This window comes from Octodon degus, unplaced genomic scaffold (assembly GCF_000260255.1).
Source record: "Octodon degus isolate 3935 unplaced genomic scaffold, OctDeg1.0 scaffold00036, whole genome shotgun sequence".
NCBI lineage: Eukaryota > Metazoa > Chordata > Mammalia > Rodentia > Octodontidae > Octodon > Octodon degus.
Window position 1 is genome coordinate 8905709 of NW_004524612.1, and position 17196 is coordinate 8922904.

At 55.6% G+C, this 17196-nt stretch overlaps 1 protein-coding gene across 5 annotated transcripts in view; it reads left to right on the top strand.

The window, feature by feature from the left end:
• Sorbs3 (sorbin and SH3 domain containing 3) overlaps positions 1–17196 on the top strand; it is a 29140-nt gene that overhangs the window by 7550 nt on the left and 4394 nt on the right. For 3 of the 5 annotated variants that reach the window (XM_023714717.1, XM_023714718.1, XM_023714722.1), the window contains 16 exons: positions 1910–2066; positions 2293–2410; positions 3690–3883; positions 4734–4797; positions 7937–7975; positions 8563–8656; positions 10123–10213; positions 10365–10451; positions 10545–10598; positions 11583–11669; positions 12119–12165; positions 12546–12688; positions 12784–12869; positions 12960–13006; positions 13193–13307; positions 15872–15997. In XM_023714717.1, coding sequence (XP_023570485.1) covers positions 1910–2066; positions 2293–2410; positions 3690–3883; positions 4734–4797; positions 7937–7975; positions 8563–8656; positions 10123–10213; positions 10365–10451; positions 10545–10598; positions 11583–11669; positions 12119–12165; positions 12546–12688; positions 12784–12869; positions 12960–13006; positions 13193–13307; positions 15872–15997 — 1549 coding nt within the window. The remainder of the gene's footprint in view (positions 1–1909; positions 2067–2292; positions 2411–3689; positions 3884–4733; positions 4798–7936; positions 7976–8562; positions 8657–10122; positions 10214–10364; positions 10452–10544; positions 10599–11582; positions 11670–12118; positions 12166–12545; positions 12689–12783; positions 12870–12959; positions 13007–13192; positions 13308–15871; positions 15998–17196) is intronic. The other 2 variants (XM_023714721.1, XM_023714719.1) reach the window with 2 other exon arrangements.

The window sequence follows — 17196 nt, forward strand, 5'->3', positions numbered from 1 at the left end:
CCCGGACGCTCAGAGGAACACCGGGTCAGCTGATGGTCAGCATCACTGGTGCTGAGCCCGCAGCTTGGCCCTGAGCAGTCAGCAGGGCAAGGGAGGGTGGCTGCTAGGAACTGGTGCCCTCCGCCCCTGCTTTTCCACTCTGCCCTGCCTCACTTTCCCTGTGAGGGGAGGCCCTGCGTGGGAACTGGGGTGTGCCTGCATGTTTTGCTTTTGGTAAGAATCCTAATTCAATCCAGCTGCTGAGCTGCCCCTCCTCCTGCTTTAGTCCTTTGCTCCCCTTGTCAGGGGTTGGCATGGAAAAACTAGAGCCCTCATAGACTGCTCAGATGTCCACATGATGCCCACAAAGGCAGACCAGCGACAGGGTGCCACCCACAGCCTTCCCTACACTCTCGCCAGTCTGCCAAGGCCTGAGCAGGCACTGGGTCCAGAAGAAGACTCACAGCCCCCTCTGAACCTCCATCTCCACTCTGCCCATGCAGCTCACAGAACCACTGCTGCCTGCACCTACCATCCATACACACCTGTGTCCCGACCCTAGGCTGCTCACATGATCCCCATCGTACCCCTAGAAGTGCTGTTCATGATGTTGCATGTGTATTCACTCCACCACGCATGTCAGGGTATCCCAGCATCTGTTGTCCTTACAGAGACCCCTCCCCCCAGGCCCCCACTGGCATAGGCGAATCCGATTTGGTCCAGTCCAGAGGTAGTGGGGATTGGCTGCACTGACGGCCCCATGCAACAGTAGAGGTAAGGAGGCGGTGCTCTGCCCCACCGCTGTCTGGGTGCACACAGCACAATGCAGGATGTCTGCCTCTGACCTCTCGTCTTACAGGCCTCTGTCTCCTGGGCCCCCCTCCCCTGACCCTTGCATGGGGAAAAGGAATTTGCTGTGGAGCCAGGTTTAGTGCTGTCAGGGAAGTCCCTCCTTGTAAACAGACTGGGTGATAGCTGGGAGTTTGAGGCCAGCCTGGGCTACATAGTGAAGTCAAAGCCAGCATAAGCTACATAGAGAGACCCTGTCTCAAAAATGCAAGCAAATAGGAGAGCCTGGAGGTGCAGGATGTGTGTGTGTGTGTGTGTGTGTGTGTGTGTGTGTGTGTGTGCATGCACATGCATTGGAAAGCCTGAATGCATGTGTGTGTGTGTGTGTGCAGGAGTGCATCAGGGGCCCTTAGCACCGCCCTCCAGGAGTAGGACTCGTCTGTCCATCCCATCCCTAGCTGGCTCCCTGAGCTCTCTGAGTCTCTAGCCTGTGAAGAAGACCAGAATGAAGCTCACACTTCCTCTGAGCCGAGGGGTGCTCCTGCAGCCTTGCAATGCCCCCCCGCCATGCTCTCCCAGGCCTTGTTAGGAATCAGGGCACTGCTGGCTGTTGGGAAGGGCTATGGGCTGGTGGCCTTGCTGTTGGCTGGGCTTGCAGAACCCCTTGTGCCTGCGGGCAAGCACATGCGACACAGGCCTGGGGGAGGCAGAGGAACTGAAAGTCCTGCTGCCTAGGCCCCTTGCTGCCAGCTGTCCCAGTTCCCGGTGCCTTCCCCCGGGGGCTGCGGCCTGTACTGCTGCTGGCAGGGCAGCCCCGAGGGCCTGGCCAGTGGGCCTGCAGGCCTGCTCCTGGCCAGCCTTCCCTCCCCTCCTCCTGGCCCAGGCCTCCCCCTCCCCCACTCCCACCCAGAGCTCCTGCCCTGGACTAACAAGTAGCCCATTGTGCCTGGGAGCCTGTACAGGCAGCCTGCAGGCGGGCACCCAGAGTGGCCTGTTTCCTGGGTCCTTGAGCTCCCACCCAGCTGGTCCCAACACCTCCCCACCCCAGCCAGCCCTCCTCCCCCAACCCAGGGTTGCGAACCCAGAGGGCACAGGCACTGCAGCCCAGCAGGGCTTTCCCTTCCTTCCTCCTTCCCCACAGGGGACGTGCACAGGAGCAGCTGGCACACTCAGTGTCCTCCAACCCTGACCCAAGCATGCAAGGTCCGCCCTGCAGCCTTCCTGCTGGGCTCAGCCTGGACGACTTCATCCCAGGCCACCTCCGGGCCCACATAGGGCCATCCTCTCGGGGGACACGGGTGAGTGAAGCAGGGAGGAAGAGGGCACACTGGGGGTTCATGGTGGGGGCAGGAGAGGATGAAAGGGACGAGAGGGAGAGAAGGGGCTCAGATGAAGGGTCCCCACGGAGAGCTCACAGAGCCCACAGACCTCACCATGGGGACAGCTGAACCCTGACAGCCATCTCTCCTCCTCTTCTATGGGACCCTCTGGGCCCTGAGCTGCTGCTCCCGGCCTGCCCCGCAGGTGCCTGTGATCCGGAACGGTGGCTCCAACACCCTTAATTTCCAGTTCCATGACCCTGCGCCCAGGACTGTGTGCAATGGTTACATCCCAGCAGCAAGAGATGCTTCCCAACCCCCAGGTGAGTCCACTCAGGTACAGGTGCTCCGGGGCCCCAGGGGGAATCTGCTGTCTGGCACCGTGTGGGAAGGTGGGTGGGCAGCAGGGGACATACGGGTCTCTGGCCACCAGGAGGACCCCGATTCCTCCATGTGCAAGAATGTTGACTCAGCAAGAGAAACATGACACAGAGACACTGACACCCTCCCCCCATGCCAGGGGAAGGGATGGCACTCGCGCTCAGCCAAGGAATTACTTGGACTAGACTGGGAATGACAGGCAGGGAGGGAATGCTGGCAGGAAGGGGTGGGGACAGTCCCCTTCTGGGCCCAACTCCTTGGGGCAGGACCTTGGGGTGGGAGGAGTGAGGTAGCCCAAAGGCCTGGTCCAGAGCTCCTGGGAACTTCTGGGTACAGGCCTGCCCTTAGGCAGCGGTGTCTTTTCTAGAGTATTCCCTTTAGGCAGGCCCGCAGTGAAGGACTGGTTGCTTAACAAGTAATTAAGAACACAGCTTGTGGACCCTGTAGAGACAGTTTACAAACCTGACTTTACTCCTCTGCTTCCTGAGAAGTCATGTACAATTATTAACATTATCCTTGTGGTACAGTGGCAGCCGCAGACTGCCCGCCACCAAGACTGGACAGACAGTCAGTCCCATGTCCTCTGGTTCCCAAAGTCATTTTGTAGCAACACTAGCTACTTAGAGGCCAAAGATTCCAGGGAAGCTGGCGACACAGCAGCCATGACCCAGGAAAGATTTTCTGTCCTCGCTGAGGGCCCCTTGGCAGTGTCTGCCAGGCACACGCACCAGATGCCACCCACTCTCAGCTGTGATTGCTCTTGTTTCCCAGAAGTGAAAACTGAGGCACCCACCGAGAGGGTGACAAAGTCACACCACTAGTAGATGGCAGAGCTGGGCAGTGAATTCAAGTCTGTTCTTTCTAAGCCTGGTATCTTTTCTGCCGCACCCCAGCTGGGGTGTCCCCAGCATTCTCTGTAAGTGATGATTCCCAGATCTCATTCTACAGACTTTTAGGACAGTCCCAGGGAAGCAGGATGGGGTGGGGACAGCGCAGATTTCTCAGAACAAAATCTGTTTTAATTCACTTCAATAAATAAACAAATAAGCCGGTAGCGTTGCTGGGGATGAGCTTTGTAGCGCCTGCGTCATCTGCTCAAACAAACAAGGGCATGTTGAAACTTTGGACCCACAGGAATCCATGTTCTAGGGAGCTAAGGGACAAACAAGGTCAGGTGGGGACCCTGCCCTCAGCTAATGTTGTCCTGCACATGCCCTGCAGACCCTGCCTGGTACCAGACCTGGCCAGGCCCTGGGAGCTGGCCCTCTTCGAGCCCAAAGACCCCCACTTCCCAGCATGCCCAGAACTGGTCAGCCACATGGACCAAGGACAGCCGGCATCGGGACAGGCGCTGGGTCAAGTATGAGGGCATCGGGCCTGTGGATGAGAGTGGCATGCCCATCGCCCCCCGATCTGTGAGTCCAGGGTTGCAGGTGTCACAGACAGGGGCCCGGGGACCTACACTGAGCTGTCACTTCTATCAGTGGAATTTTGGATAGGGCAATAAAGTCTGTCCCCTGACCATTCCAGACTAAGCAGGGCTTCAACCATGATGAGTTTTGGGAGTTGTGAACCTTATAAAGTTGTGGGTACTCTGTGTCAAGTTGCACATCCAGAATTCCCACCAGGGCCTCCAACGTGGAAGGAACCACCATCATAAGAGCTGCACCTGGCAGAGACCCTCCTCTTCTTGGTTTTGTAGGGCTTGGTGCAGTCAGGGGCTCACAGAGTAGCTACTGAGAGGCTGGCAAAATGAGAGAATAAGCCCCGGGTGGAAAGGCATAGAAGGGTCCGGGTACCCAGCAGTGCTGGTTGCTATCCTTCCCCTACTGCCTTCCTGTCTGGAGGCAGCTGCAGATCTGCAGCGGGCAACTGGCACAAAGTCCCCCTGCCACCCCAGGCTCAGTGGAGGTGGATGATGAAAGATAAAATGCCATCTTGCCACTTGCTACATGTGTTCTTTGTAGAATACTAGAAATTGTAGACAAGCAAAGAGGAAAAATGTTAATCCCCGGAATCTCACAATGGAGTGGTCACTGCTGTATACACTGATGGAGACCTTTGGGTATCTAACTCACAGGTGACGTGCTGCATCTTAGTGCATATTCATTGTCATGGAAAGGTGCCACAAGAGATGCCCCCCAGCCCACCCACGTGGCTTCAAGGGAGGCTAGAAAAGAGACTCAGGAAGGGAAGCTTCCACAGGGCTCCTTCCTAGGAGGGAGGGTGAGCACGAAAGCCTAACCTGGTGGTTTCTGATTGCAGAGTGTGGACTGCCCCAGGGACTGGTATCGGAGAATGTTTCAGCAGATTCACCGGAAATTGCCAGGTTTGATATCCTGCCAGGGCAAAGAGTGGGCTCTGGAAATGTCTTTTTTTTTTTTTTTTTTAATTTGGTAGGGGGAGGTTTGCGGCAGGGTCTTACTGTGTAGTGCAGACTGGCCTCAAATGCACAGTGATCCTCCTGCCTCAGCCTCTTGAGTGCTGGGATCACAGGTGTGTGCCACCTCTCCAAGCCAGAGTAGAATCGGGCACTGCAGCTGAGGGAGGAGGGAAGGACAGTAAAGGAGACCTGTCAGTTTAGGGTATTGTTCACAACCCCCAGGCTGTCAGGTGAGAGGTCCCTAAAACAGGCCAAAGAAAGTGCCAGGTGTGGTGGCACAAGCCTGTGATCCCAGCACTTGGGAGGATGACAGAGGAGGGTCGCCATGAATTCAAGGCCAGCCCGAGCTGCATAGTGAAACTGACTCCCCCCCAAAAAAGAAAAGAAACAAGTAAAAAAAAAAAAAAAAAGAAAAGAAAAGAAAGGAGTCTTACTGTCCCTCCCTTTCTTCAAGGCCAGCAGTGGCCTCCAGAGCATCCTGGGGCAGACAGTGACCAGCTGCTGTCCCCCGGTGTCCTCTGAAGGTGCAGGGAAGTAGTCTTCCCCAAATCCTGTTCTTTTCCTGCCGGGCTGAGTTTGCACCATTAGTACATCAGTCCTAGGCCCAAAGCATTGGTTTCTTCCACAACTGACAATGCAGCCAAGCCTGTGCCCTGTGTGCCATGGCCACAGGGTCACCGGCCCGTCTGTCACTCCTTGTCTGCCTGTGGAGTGCATCCTGTGTGCTGAGCGCTGTTCTAAAGTAAAAGGGGAGATAAGAGGGAGACAGGCTAGACAGATAAACCTCGGCATGGCAGCAGGAGGGCCTAGTGGAAAGGCCAGGGAGAAAAGAGAGGGCGGGGAGGAGCCTCAGCCATAGCTCTGTGGGTGGCCCTAGAGCGAGAGCCCTGGGTGGAGGGGGCCCAGCGGAGCAGTCAGGAGCACCCCAGCAGAGAGGGCGCCAGAGAGCAGCGGGAAGGTGTGGGCCAGCACGGGCTGGGACAGTGACTCACGTGCTCAGATAGGGGTGGCCGGGGAGGCTGTACCAGGCTGTGGGTACACAGGAGATGGTGGAAGCGGGGGCCCATTTCCTGCCTCAGCAGCACCGGGAAAAAAGTTCTGCTTTAGGCCAAGCTCAAGACCACAGTGAGCTGGGCCAGGCACCAGCTGCAGACCTGATGGGCTAGGGTGAGGCTCTGGCTGTGTTCCAGGGACAGCGATTGGAATTTGCTGATGGATCGCATATGGCATGTCAAGGATGATCTTAAACCTGGGCAAGTTGAAGGACAGAATGCTATCTGTAGAGACAGAGAGGACTGCAGGACGAGCGCTTTTGTTCTGTTCTGTCCTGTTTCTGAGGCAGGATCTCCTGTGTAGTTCATGATGCCCTTGAAATCACTATGTAGCCCACGGTGGCCTCAAACTCACAGTGATCCTCCTGCCTCAGCCTCCCGAGTGCTGGGACTACAGCGTGTGCTATTGCATCCAGCCCCTGGACGGACACAGCTAAGGAGCATTTGGTTTTTGATCTATGTCACATCCAAGTGAAGATGTCCAATAGGCAGTTGAAAATTCAACACTGTACTTCACTGGCCAGGTCTGAGCTGCAGATGGAAGTACCTGGGAGTCTCTCAAAAGAGATTTTGATTGAAAGCTCCCAGGGACATTCTAATGTGCAGCCAAGCTTGTGCAGCTTGGGAATAAATCGCAGCAGGACAGCATGCAGGAGCCCTGCAGACACTGAAGTCCCAGGCTGCTGGGGTCTCCTGTGTGACTAGGCCCAGCTCCAGCCTCACCCCACTGTGTGATTTGAGTATGCAAATTGCAGAATGGCGCAGTGTTCACACACCACCTATGTGCACCCTCCTGCAACTCTAGGTTGCTTATTAGACCTAATACAAACTCAATGCTATGGCTATGGACACAGTTGCTGTACTGCAGTTTTTGTTTGTTTGTTTGTTTGTTTGTTTTTGGCGGAACCGGGGATTGAACTCAGATCCTGGCGTTTGCCAGTCAAGCGCTTATCCTACTGAGCCATCTCCCCGGCCCCTGTACTGCAGTTTTTAAGGGGTAATGACAAAACAAAAAGCCTGCACATGTTCAGCACAGTTGTGATTTTTTTCCTGAAAATTTTCAGTCTATGGTTTGGTTCAATCTATAGATGAAGAATTTGTGAATATAGAAGTTTGACTGATTTTAAAAGCCTTAACCTGAGGGGACGGCACACACCTGTGATCCCCGCTACCCAGGAGGCTGAGGCAGGAGGATCCTAAATTCAAGGCCAGTCTGGACAATGCAGTGAGACCCTGTCTCAAGAGAAGAATATTACCCAGGTGGCTCAGTGGTGGAGCGTAGCATGTGTGAAGTGCTGGCTTTGGTCCCCAGCACTTAGACTAGTCAGTGCCACTCAGGAAGGTCAACAGGCTGAGTTCTCAGGCAGGTGGATGATTAGAAGTTCCAGAGATGCTCAACTATCAGTCAGAAGGGCGCAGTTCAGGAGGCAGAGCAAAACCAAATCTGCTCCCTGCAGCCAGGTGAGGAAGGAATTCAAAAGGAGGTGATACTTGCTGCCCACGGGACGCTTGGAGTTAAACCATCTGAAGATCTTGAGGAGGGGGGTGCGGAGGTCATGAGTAGTCACAGCCTGCTGGGAGAATCAGGAAAACCCGGCCAGCCAACAGAGTGGGGTACTGTGGGGCGCTAAGGGGCAGTAGCCAGCTGGTCAGGAGCTCTTCCCACAAGGCCTGCCAGAGGTTCCTAAGGAAGGAGAGCATTCAGAAAGGCACATGGAAGGCAGGGCGAGAGCCAGAGGGGAGTCGCCTCCCAGCCTGCACCGTGGCGGGCACCGAGGGTACCGAGGTCTGCAGGTTGGGAGGTTGTGTGTGTGGGGAACGGCAGAGAAGGTCTGCCGAGTTGGCTGCCAGGGCCCTCCCAAGAGCTGCCACCGGCCTCCTGATCCCTTCCCTCCCTCAGAACATTCTTGGGGCCCTGACTCAGCCCTCAGCCCTTGAGAGGTGGGAGGGAGGCTGGGAGCAGCCCAGCAGCCACCCAGGGCACCCAGCTCACTTTCTGCTCTGCCTGTGACCTGATCCTCTCCACTCCCCAGACCTGCAGCAGGACTGGACCTTCCAGGACCCACCCAGAGGTGAGGACGTGCGTGTGGGATCACAGTCCCCCCAGCCTGCTGCTGGCGCGGGGACAGGATGCACAGCCCCAGTGGCCTTTGAGGGTGGGGCAGGTGGTGCGGTTTGCCTGAAAGGTCTCCGTGAGTTTCAGGAAGTTCATCTCCTCTGGCAGGTGGTCATTAAGAGCGCGCGACTTGGGTGTGGTGACTCACATCTGTAATGCCAGCACTTGGGAGGATGAGGCAGGAAGACTGCTGGGAGTTTGAGACCAGCCTGAGCTACATAGTGAGACCTGCTCTCAGACAGACAGACAGACAGACAGACAGACAGACAGACAGACAGACAGACAGACAGACAGACAGAGCCCCGGCTCCCCTTCCATGCCCTGTCAGATTTCTTTGGACCTATATTTCCTCACCTGTGCCATGGGGCCACTACCTACCCTAAAGCTGTTTTGAAGATTTTATAAAGAGAGGAAGCCCACTGCACAAAGCCCACCGTGGGTGTCCCTGGGAACTGACCTCAGGAGCTAGGGTGAAAGTGGTGTTACACTGGAAATATAAACGGTCCCCTCCACACCCTGTCCCCGGCTGTCTTCTACCCACAGTGATCTCCTGTGCCCCCTCTGCGGAGCCCAGGCATCCTGGGCCCCACCAAAGATCTGCCCGCAGTGCTGGCACTGCAGCGACGACCTCCAGCAGGTGAGCAAAGGCAGAGGCTGCCTCAGGCCCTGTGCTCCTCGCGGGACCTGCGCCCCCTCGTGGCCACGGCGCACACAGAGGTCTGCTTCTGGCTCAAGGCTCCCTCTGGTCCCCCAAGTTTCCACCACCTGATCTTCTAATCCACCAAAGCAAAAAGGGAAAGGCTGCTGTTCCTGACCAGGAAAGACTGCCCCAGTCTGTAGAGTCTGTAGCCCATCAGGAGGAGCCAACCCCTCTCAAAGATCCATGGGCCACTTTAAGGAGGGGGAGTGTCAAGGTCCTGTGGACAGAACTGTTGAGGGCAGCTGGTCATCTGCTTTGACACTTGAGGAAAAAGAAAAGTGTGGATGGGTTCTGTGCCTGCCTGCACGCAACCACAATGCATGAGGTGAAGGGAGACAGCTGGGAACTTCATGCTCAGAGTGAGAGCCATCCATGGCTGCTTGGACTCGCCAGCTCACTAGCAGGTCCGTGACTGGCCTGTGTCTGCTGATTAATCATTGCCATCTCCAGCCTGGACCCAGAGTTGGGTTCTACCCAGTGCACTGCCTTTAGCTGCACTGGGTCTCGGCGTGCCCCTCTCGTGAGTGAGGTCCTTTGGGGGACGCTGAGGCTGTATTGAGAGATGGGGACACCCTGTATCGTGCCTGGCACACAGCAACTAGGCTCCCACATGAGCAATTCTCAGGTTCAGTGAGGACCACAGCCTCCTTAGATCATCAGTGACACATTCCATGCTTATGATTGCTTTATTATCACTAAAGTCAGAGCAGAGTCATAACTGCACCCCACAGAGCCTGACACTCCATGTAGACCTTCCATCATTTGATAAGCTGGATGTGGTGCTTCTACTTGGTAGACTTTCAAACCAGAAACAGACTGGGACATTAAAGCCAGCCAGAAGATAGGCCTGGGGGATGGGTAGATGGGTCAGACTAGTGCTATGGTGGCTGGTGGCTAGGGTGGTCACACAGCTGAGGTCACTGAATGCAGCCCTCTCCCCACCCCACCCACCCGCCGTGGAAACAAGGCCCTGGGAGCAAAAGTGACTTGCCCAGGACTCCAGGCAGGGCTGCCCAGGGAGTAGGATGGGGCATAAGGTGGGACCACCCAGCCATGGCAGCTGGTTTTACCAAAGGCCCAGCACCCTCCGTAAAGCTGGTTTGTGTCAGGGCTTCTCCTGGGGACCAAATTCACATTCCCTCTGTCTCCCAGGGATTGAGCCCGAGGTACCATCTAAGGTGTGCAAGGTCGCACTGTCACTAGGTGGTGGAGCTCTGAGCCCTGGCCATTATCTAGTATCATTTATACAGGAAGGGGCCGGGGCAGGCAAAGGCAGCCTATGCCCCTCCATGGTAGGGGCCGGGGTGGAAGAAGGGTGTGGCTCCTTTGCCCAGGGCTGTGACCTCCATTATTCCTTAGTTTCCCTAAAAGAAAATTGAAAGGATATCCTTCCTGTCCCACAGGAGAAGCTGGGGTCACTGCCAACAACCACCTAGAAGCACCTTCAGTTATGCTCCTGGGGCAGTCTCCGTGGGAGTGCAGCGCCCAAATCAGGTAGCCCCCGTGTGCTCCCACCGGGGCCCAGCCATCTGCTGTCTGGCAGAGGGTCCATAGAGGGCATGGGTGCGAGCAGGGTGAGCCTGAGCGCCTGGTTTGTGAGCCAGTACCCTGCTCCTCAAGCCGATGACCACCCACATCCGAGCAGGTGCCCAGACGCAGGGAGAAAGTGGACAATGTCTGGACAGAAGATTCCTGGAACCAGTTTCTGCAAGAACTAGAGACTGGTCAGAAGGTGCGTGTCAGCCCAGAGCTTTGGAAGTGGTCTACCCCTCAGCTGAAGCACTTGGGAAGTGGGTCCCCCCTGACACCCTGTTCCACCTTTCAGCCCAAGAAGCCATTGGTGGATGAGACTGTTGAGAAGCCCTCACAGCCCATCGAGGTGAGTTCAAATTCAGTTTGGGGGTGAGGGGGAGGGAGATATTCTGGGTTGTGTGGGGCCCAGTGACCATGTGCACAGACCAGAGACTCTGTCTCCAGGCCCATAAAGTTCGCTGCCAGCCCAGCACCCAGACGGTGCCTGCTGTACAACAGGCACTTGATAAACACATACTGAACACAGGCTTCACGCAGCAGGAGTAGGGTGGGGCGCAGTCAGTGTGGAGCGGGGCTATCCGGAAGTAGCCTCATGATGTCATGCAGACCAGAGGGCAGCTGGGCGGGGTGGTGTAGCCTGCAGCCTCAGCTGCTCCAGGGAGGCTCAGGCAGGGACACAAAAGTTCAAGCCCAGCTTGAGCAACTTGTGAAAACCTGTCTCAAAATACTTTTTTAAAAGGACTGGGCATGTAGCTCAGTGGTGGAGCCCCTGTGTTCTGTCACCAACATGGGGAGGGAGGAGACTGGAATCAGCTCCAGGGAGTTGGTGGGAGGGTTGCATGTGCATCTGTGTGTGTGTGTGTGTGTGTGTGAGAGAGAGAGAGAGAGAGAGAGAGAGAGAGAGAGTGAGCGAGCATGTGTGATGCACAATGCTCAGCCCTCTGGGATTGGCAGCATGGGGGCAGCAGCCTGGCTGGTACCAGAAAGACTGCAGAGGAGACAGCAAGGAAACAGCTCCATAGGTACATAGGTACGAGAGTTACTCCAGGGGACAGAGAAGCAAAACTGGTAAGAAGGCAGAGCAGGAACCTGGAGTACAGGGTGGGGAGAGGGGACAGGAATGTCCTCCTGACTCCTGGAGTGACATCTGCCCCCTAGGCCCACAGGCAGGGGGCCTGTCCTGGGCCCTGGAGCTTCTAGCTGCCCTAAATCCCAGTCTTTGACACACGCGCATGCGTGTACACACACACACACACACACACACACACACACACACACACACTTGCACATAGTGCATGCCTCTTGCTGCCTGATGTCTCCCCACCCCCAGGTCCTGCTGGAGCGAGAACTGGCCAAGCTGAGCGCAGAGCTGGACAAGGACCTGCGGGCCATTGAGACTCGCTTGCCATCCCCCAAGGTACCAGGTGCCCTGGCTCCACCTAGGGAATCCCTGGCTGTGGGGCCAGGCTGGGTGGGGCCCTGGGAGTCTGCAGTGACCTTGGGTGAAGTCATCCCTGTCTTCTCTCCAAAACACGGGGTGCCCACTTTCCCAGTGAACCCTAGGAGCCCTCGCAGGCCACTCCACCTTAGCCTGACCTCAGGCCTGGCTCTGTCCGGCAATCCTGACCTCACCCATCTTGTTCCCCTCCTCTTTCTCCCCTCCCTTCCCCTCCTCTTCCTTCCCTTCCCCGCCCCCTTCTTCTCCCCCTTCCCTCCCTCTCCTCTCCTCCTTCCCCTCCCGCGGGCGCCTCTAGGACCCCGCGTCCTGCCCGCCCCTCCCGCCTCCGCCTGCCGCCCGGCTGCGAACTTTTCCGGGGGAAGGTGGCCTCGGTCAGGGCCTCACCACACCCGGTCTCTCCCGCACAGAGCTCGCAGGTGCCCAGACGGGCCCCGGAGCAGCGGCCCCAGGCCCGGTAAGTGCGGGACAGGACGCAGCCGGGCAAGAGGGGACGTGGCGCTGGGACGGACCCGAGGGCGGGCGGGGAGGGGCCAGAAGGGCGAAAGGTGGAGAGGGTCTTGGGAGGATCCCAGGCCGCAGGGCCGCCCCGCAACCGCACCCACAGGCCGGGCAGCGGGGCCCCAGCCCTTGGGTGGTGGGGACACGGGCCCCGCCCCGCCCCACGCACCCCTCCCTGCCCGGGCCTCTGCCGCCCTGGCCTTGCCCATTCCTGACCCAGCCAAGCCAAGCTCGGGAAGTCGGACATCCTGCTGCGAGCCCAGGACCTAGGAGTTGTGAGGGTTGAGGGTGGGCTTGAAGCCCTAGACAGGTGGCTCAGTCCCTGCGTTCCTGCAGCTCCGCCCAGGCTTGGGGCTCCAGCTCTCCGCACGCACCTTACTTGGGGTCCTCCCGACCCCTGAGCCCCCACAGAATGGCGGATGGAGGAGGAAGCCCCTTCCTAGGTCGTAGAGATTTTGTCTACCCGTCCTCGGCCTGTGGTAAGGACCAGATCCGCTTTGTGTCCCCAGGCGGACAGGGAGGGCACAGCCCCTTACTTCCCTGGGCCTGTCCTGAGGGGTGCACCCCCCCAAGGGGCCTGCCCACACTGAAAAGTGTTTCTCCTCAGACCCCAGTGTGCCTGAGAGGGGCAGCAGCCCGGCCAGGAAGGAAGAGAAGAAGGTACAGGCAGTCCTGGGGTCAGGGGGTGGGGTGGCTGGGCCATAGCCCCTGCCCAACTGAGAAGACCCCTTTGCCCTCTCCCCTGCCCAGAGGAAGGCTGCCAGACTCAAGTTTGACTTCCAGGCACAGTCCCCCAAGTAAGCGGCCCTGTCAAGGCGTCCCCTTCAGCCCTGGGCAGTCTCTGTGCCTGGGTGTGGGTGGGGGCCAGGGCTCCAATGGGCACCCCAGTGGGGCTGGGGGCATTTGGGTTCAGTGGGCAGGACTGCTGCAGGGAGGGTTGTTGGGAGACCTCAGCGCGCTGTGCCCTGGGCTGCGGCCTGCAGGGAGCTGAGTCTGCAGAAGGGCGACATCGTGTACATCCACAAGGAGGTGGACAAGAACTGGCTGGAGGGGGAGCACCATGGCCGGCTGGGCATCTTCCCTGCTAATTATGTGGAGGTGAGGGCACCGTGGGCGTCGGCAGGAGCCAGGCAGGGCTGCTCTCCACGGTGAGAGCCTTAGGGTGCAGTGCCTCCTTGAGGGGCGGGTGCCGCCTCTCCTGAGTGGCTTTGCCCCTGCAGGCCTAGGCTGCTGCTCAGCATAAGCCTAGGCTGATGAATGTGGGTAGAGCCCAGCCCAGGAGAGGACCCTGGGGCCTAGATCCTGATCTGGAACCCACCACCCCATCCCACACTCTTCCCATTCGGAATCCATCTTTCTAAAGCTGGCCTTGAGCCAGGTGTATGATCCCAGCACTCTGGAGGCTGAGGCAGGTGGATCACCAAAAGTTCAAGACTACCTTGGGCTACATAGGAGTTCAAGGCCTGTGTGGACTACATAGGGAGATTACATCTGTCTCAAAACACCAAAAATAAAAAAATAACATGAAATAAAGCTGTCCTTGGAAGTAAGTAATCCTAATCATAACTAGCAAGCATTCGAAGTATTTGACGATTTAGAAATCATATGAAAATACAGTAGTTCAGGTGTGTTAACCTCCTCTGTTCTTCCCCCTGCCTGGGAGGAATAGATTGTCCCCATTTTACAGATGCATTTCAGAATTTCAGTGAGGTATTACTAAATAATGCAGATCTCTGCATTCCAGAGAGATGAGTTCTAGCGTGATGGAAGCCTAGACTAGCATAGGTTATCTTTAGCATTTATGTCTCTAACAATGTAGTGGCACATGCCTGTAATCTGAGCACCTCCGGAAGGCTGAGGCGGAAGATTTCAAGTTCTAGCCCAGCCTGGACAATTAAACAAGACCTTGTCTCAAAAAATTAAAAAAAGGGCAGGGGATATAGCATACTGCAAAGGCCCTAGGTTTAATCCCCAGTAATGTAGGAAAAAAAAAATAAGTGTTATTAGTGTAAAGTTGCTCATGGTAGTCCTTGATTACACCCCTAACTTTTTTAGGGGCACTGGGGACTGAAACCTGGGCCTTGTGCATCCAGTACAAGCATGGGGGCACAAAATTACATCTCTGGCTCCTCTTGATTTTTAATTTTGAGGCAAGTTCTGTCTAAGTTGATAAGGTGTCCAAGCAGGGCTCAAACTCGTGGTGCTCCTGCCTCAGCCTCCTCGAGTGCTAGGATTCTAGGCAGTGGCTATCATCCACAACACCTGGCTAAATGTCCTGGTAGTGTCTGTAAAATGTGATCTGTTTTTCATTTTTTATATTAGCAATGTACATTCTGGCTTGAGGTCTATTGTTTCAATTTTTAAAAAAAATTATTAGTGCCTGTTTGTGGTGCATAATGATTCTGTTGCTTGGGGAGCTGGACTTGGCCCATGGTCCATTGTTGTTGTTGATTTCTGCCTCTTTATCATATCCTCCCTTTGGCTTACTTGAGATTCAATTTCTCCTTTCTGTTCTGGCTTCTTAGAGTGCATGTTTAGGTTATTGATCTAAAGCTTTTTTCCTAATGACGAATTGATGCTTTAAGTTTAGCTCTGTACCCTGCTTTAGCTATATCTCCCAAGTGTTGATTTTTTTTCATTTCCCTTGAATTATCTCACTTCCTCTGTCCCTTCCTTTCTGACCCATGGGTCAGGCTGTTATTTAATTCAGGCTCTTGATATCATAGGCATCTGAAGCCTCCCTTGCTAACAGATGAATCTGTCTGATGCTGCAGCCTCACAGTATACAAGAATCTACTCCATCAGTTATTTATATCCTGTTCTGTTTATTTTGTTTATTTTATTTTGTTGTGCTTTATGAGACAGGGCTTTGCTGTCTGGTTCAGGCTGGCCTAGAGCTCGAGTCGATACTCCTGCCTCAGCCTCCCAAGTGCAGGGATACAGGTGTACATCACCACACCCAGCTAGTTATTTATATCTTAGTGAAATAGTTGATTGGGTTCTTCATTTTTGTGAGCAGGGTGAAACAGAGCACTGGGATTGGGCACCGGGTGGGAGAGAAGGGAGGAGCCGAGACACTGAGCCGAGGGCACTGGGTTCGGCTGTGGGGAAAGGTGAAGTCTTTGGCCTCGCACAGGTCCTCAGGCCCTCCCTGTGACTCAGCCCCTACTTCCTGCTGCTGGCCCATGCTTTCTTCAGTAGGATGAGCTTCCGCCTCTGCACTTGACTTTCCCTGCCCCACCAGTGCCTGCTCTAGTACCTCTCCGAGGTTCTTCCTCCGGGAAGCTACCGCTACTTTGCCTCCTCCTCCTCTCATCCTGGACCTCCTTTTCCTTTTTGGTTTTTGGAGATAGGGTCTCACTATGTGGTTCAGGCTAGTCTTGAATTCACTGGCTGGCCTGGAACTCATTGCAGTCCTCCTGCCTCAGCCTCCCAAGTGCTGGGGTCACCAGTGTGTGCCCCCACGCCTCGCTAGGAAGGCTTCTTGGACTCTGCAACACAGCCCCCTTGGTTTTGCCCACCACCAGGCTGTGTCTCGTTCAGTGTTCAAGTTGATGTCTTCCCTTTGGCCAGGGCCCCCCTGCCCCACCTCGGCCCCTCCAGGGAGGCCCAGGTGTGCTGGGCAGGTGCCAGCACCACAGCTGTCTCGTGCCTTCCTGCAGGTGCTGCCCGCAGATGAGGTCCCCAAGCCCATCAAGCCCCCCACCTACCAAGTGGTGGAGTATGGAGACGCAGTGGCCCAGTACACCTTTAAGGGGGACCTGGAGGTGGAGCTGTCCTTCCGAAAGGTGGCTGGGGAGTGTTAGGTGGGGTGGGCACAGGGAAGGACATGGGGAAGGAGCTGAAAAAAAAAAACTTTTTTAAAGAGTCAGGTAGGCTGGGCATGGCAGCATATGCCTGTAATGCCAGCACTCGGGAGGCTGAGGCAGGAGGATCACTGTGAGTTCGAGGCCAGTCTGGGCTACACAGTGAATGAACTGCATCATGAAACTATCCCAAAAAAACAATAAATAAATAAATAAATAAATAAATAAATAAATAAAGTCAGGTCTGTACACCTGTGGGCAGCATTTCAGATTTCTCCCCAGTGCCTTGGAGTATGTCCCCTGTAGTCTAGTCTATTTTTAGATTGTTACTGTTCTCCAGAGTTTTGTTTTTAAGCGGTATGTTGGTAGGCTGTGAGGATCATGCTTTGTGTTTTTACAGGAATAGATAAAATTGTTAGACTGTGTTCTATGTAGAGAGGGTACCTCATTGGGCTGGGTTATAATAGTGACAGGGTGCTTGACTAGCATGCACAGGGCCCTGCGTTTGATCCCCAGCACTGGAGTAAAAAGCTATAAGAAAGAGGAGCCCCGTTTGGTGGCATAGCCGCAAATCTCAGCCTTCTGGGAGGCTGAGGCAGGAGGACTGCAGGTTGACACCTAAGAGCCAGGGAGATGGCCCGGTAGAATAAGCACTTGCCTGGCAAGCACAAGGGCTTGAGTTTAACCCCCCCCCCAAAAAAAAAAAAAGCAAGTTGGAGCCTAGCCTGGCCAAAACTAAATAAATAAATAAATAAGAAAAAGGCTGGGGATATAACTCAGGGTAGAGGCCCACAAGAAGGGGCTACCTTGTCAGACTCTAGGCAGATGTCTGTGAGGGCTGCAGCTGCTGACGGAGCATTTTTGGAATTCACTTTGTTTATTTTGATACTGGAAATCGAACTCAGGACCTCACACTTGCCAGGCAGGCACTGTGCCACTGAGCTACATTCCTGGCAGACTTCTTTATTTACTATAGATTGATGATATTTTGAAAAGTGCTGCCCTGGAAAGTAAGGAACTGGTCACTGGTCTCCTTAGGTTTTTTTCTGTGGCCGAGTCCTTGAATGCCACTAGTGAGAGCCACCCAGAGGACCCAGCCCAGGTGACAGAGAGGGAAGCAAGTGGTTGGACAGGGTGGACAGGGCAGAGGAAGCCCCCTGCAGGGGCAGGGGGTCTGCCCC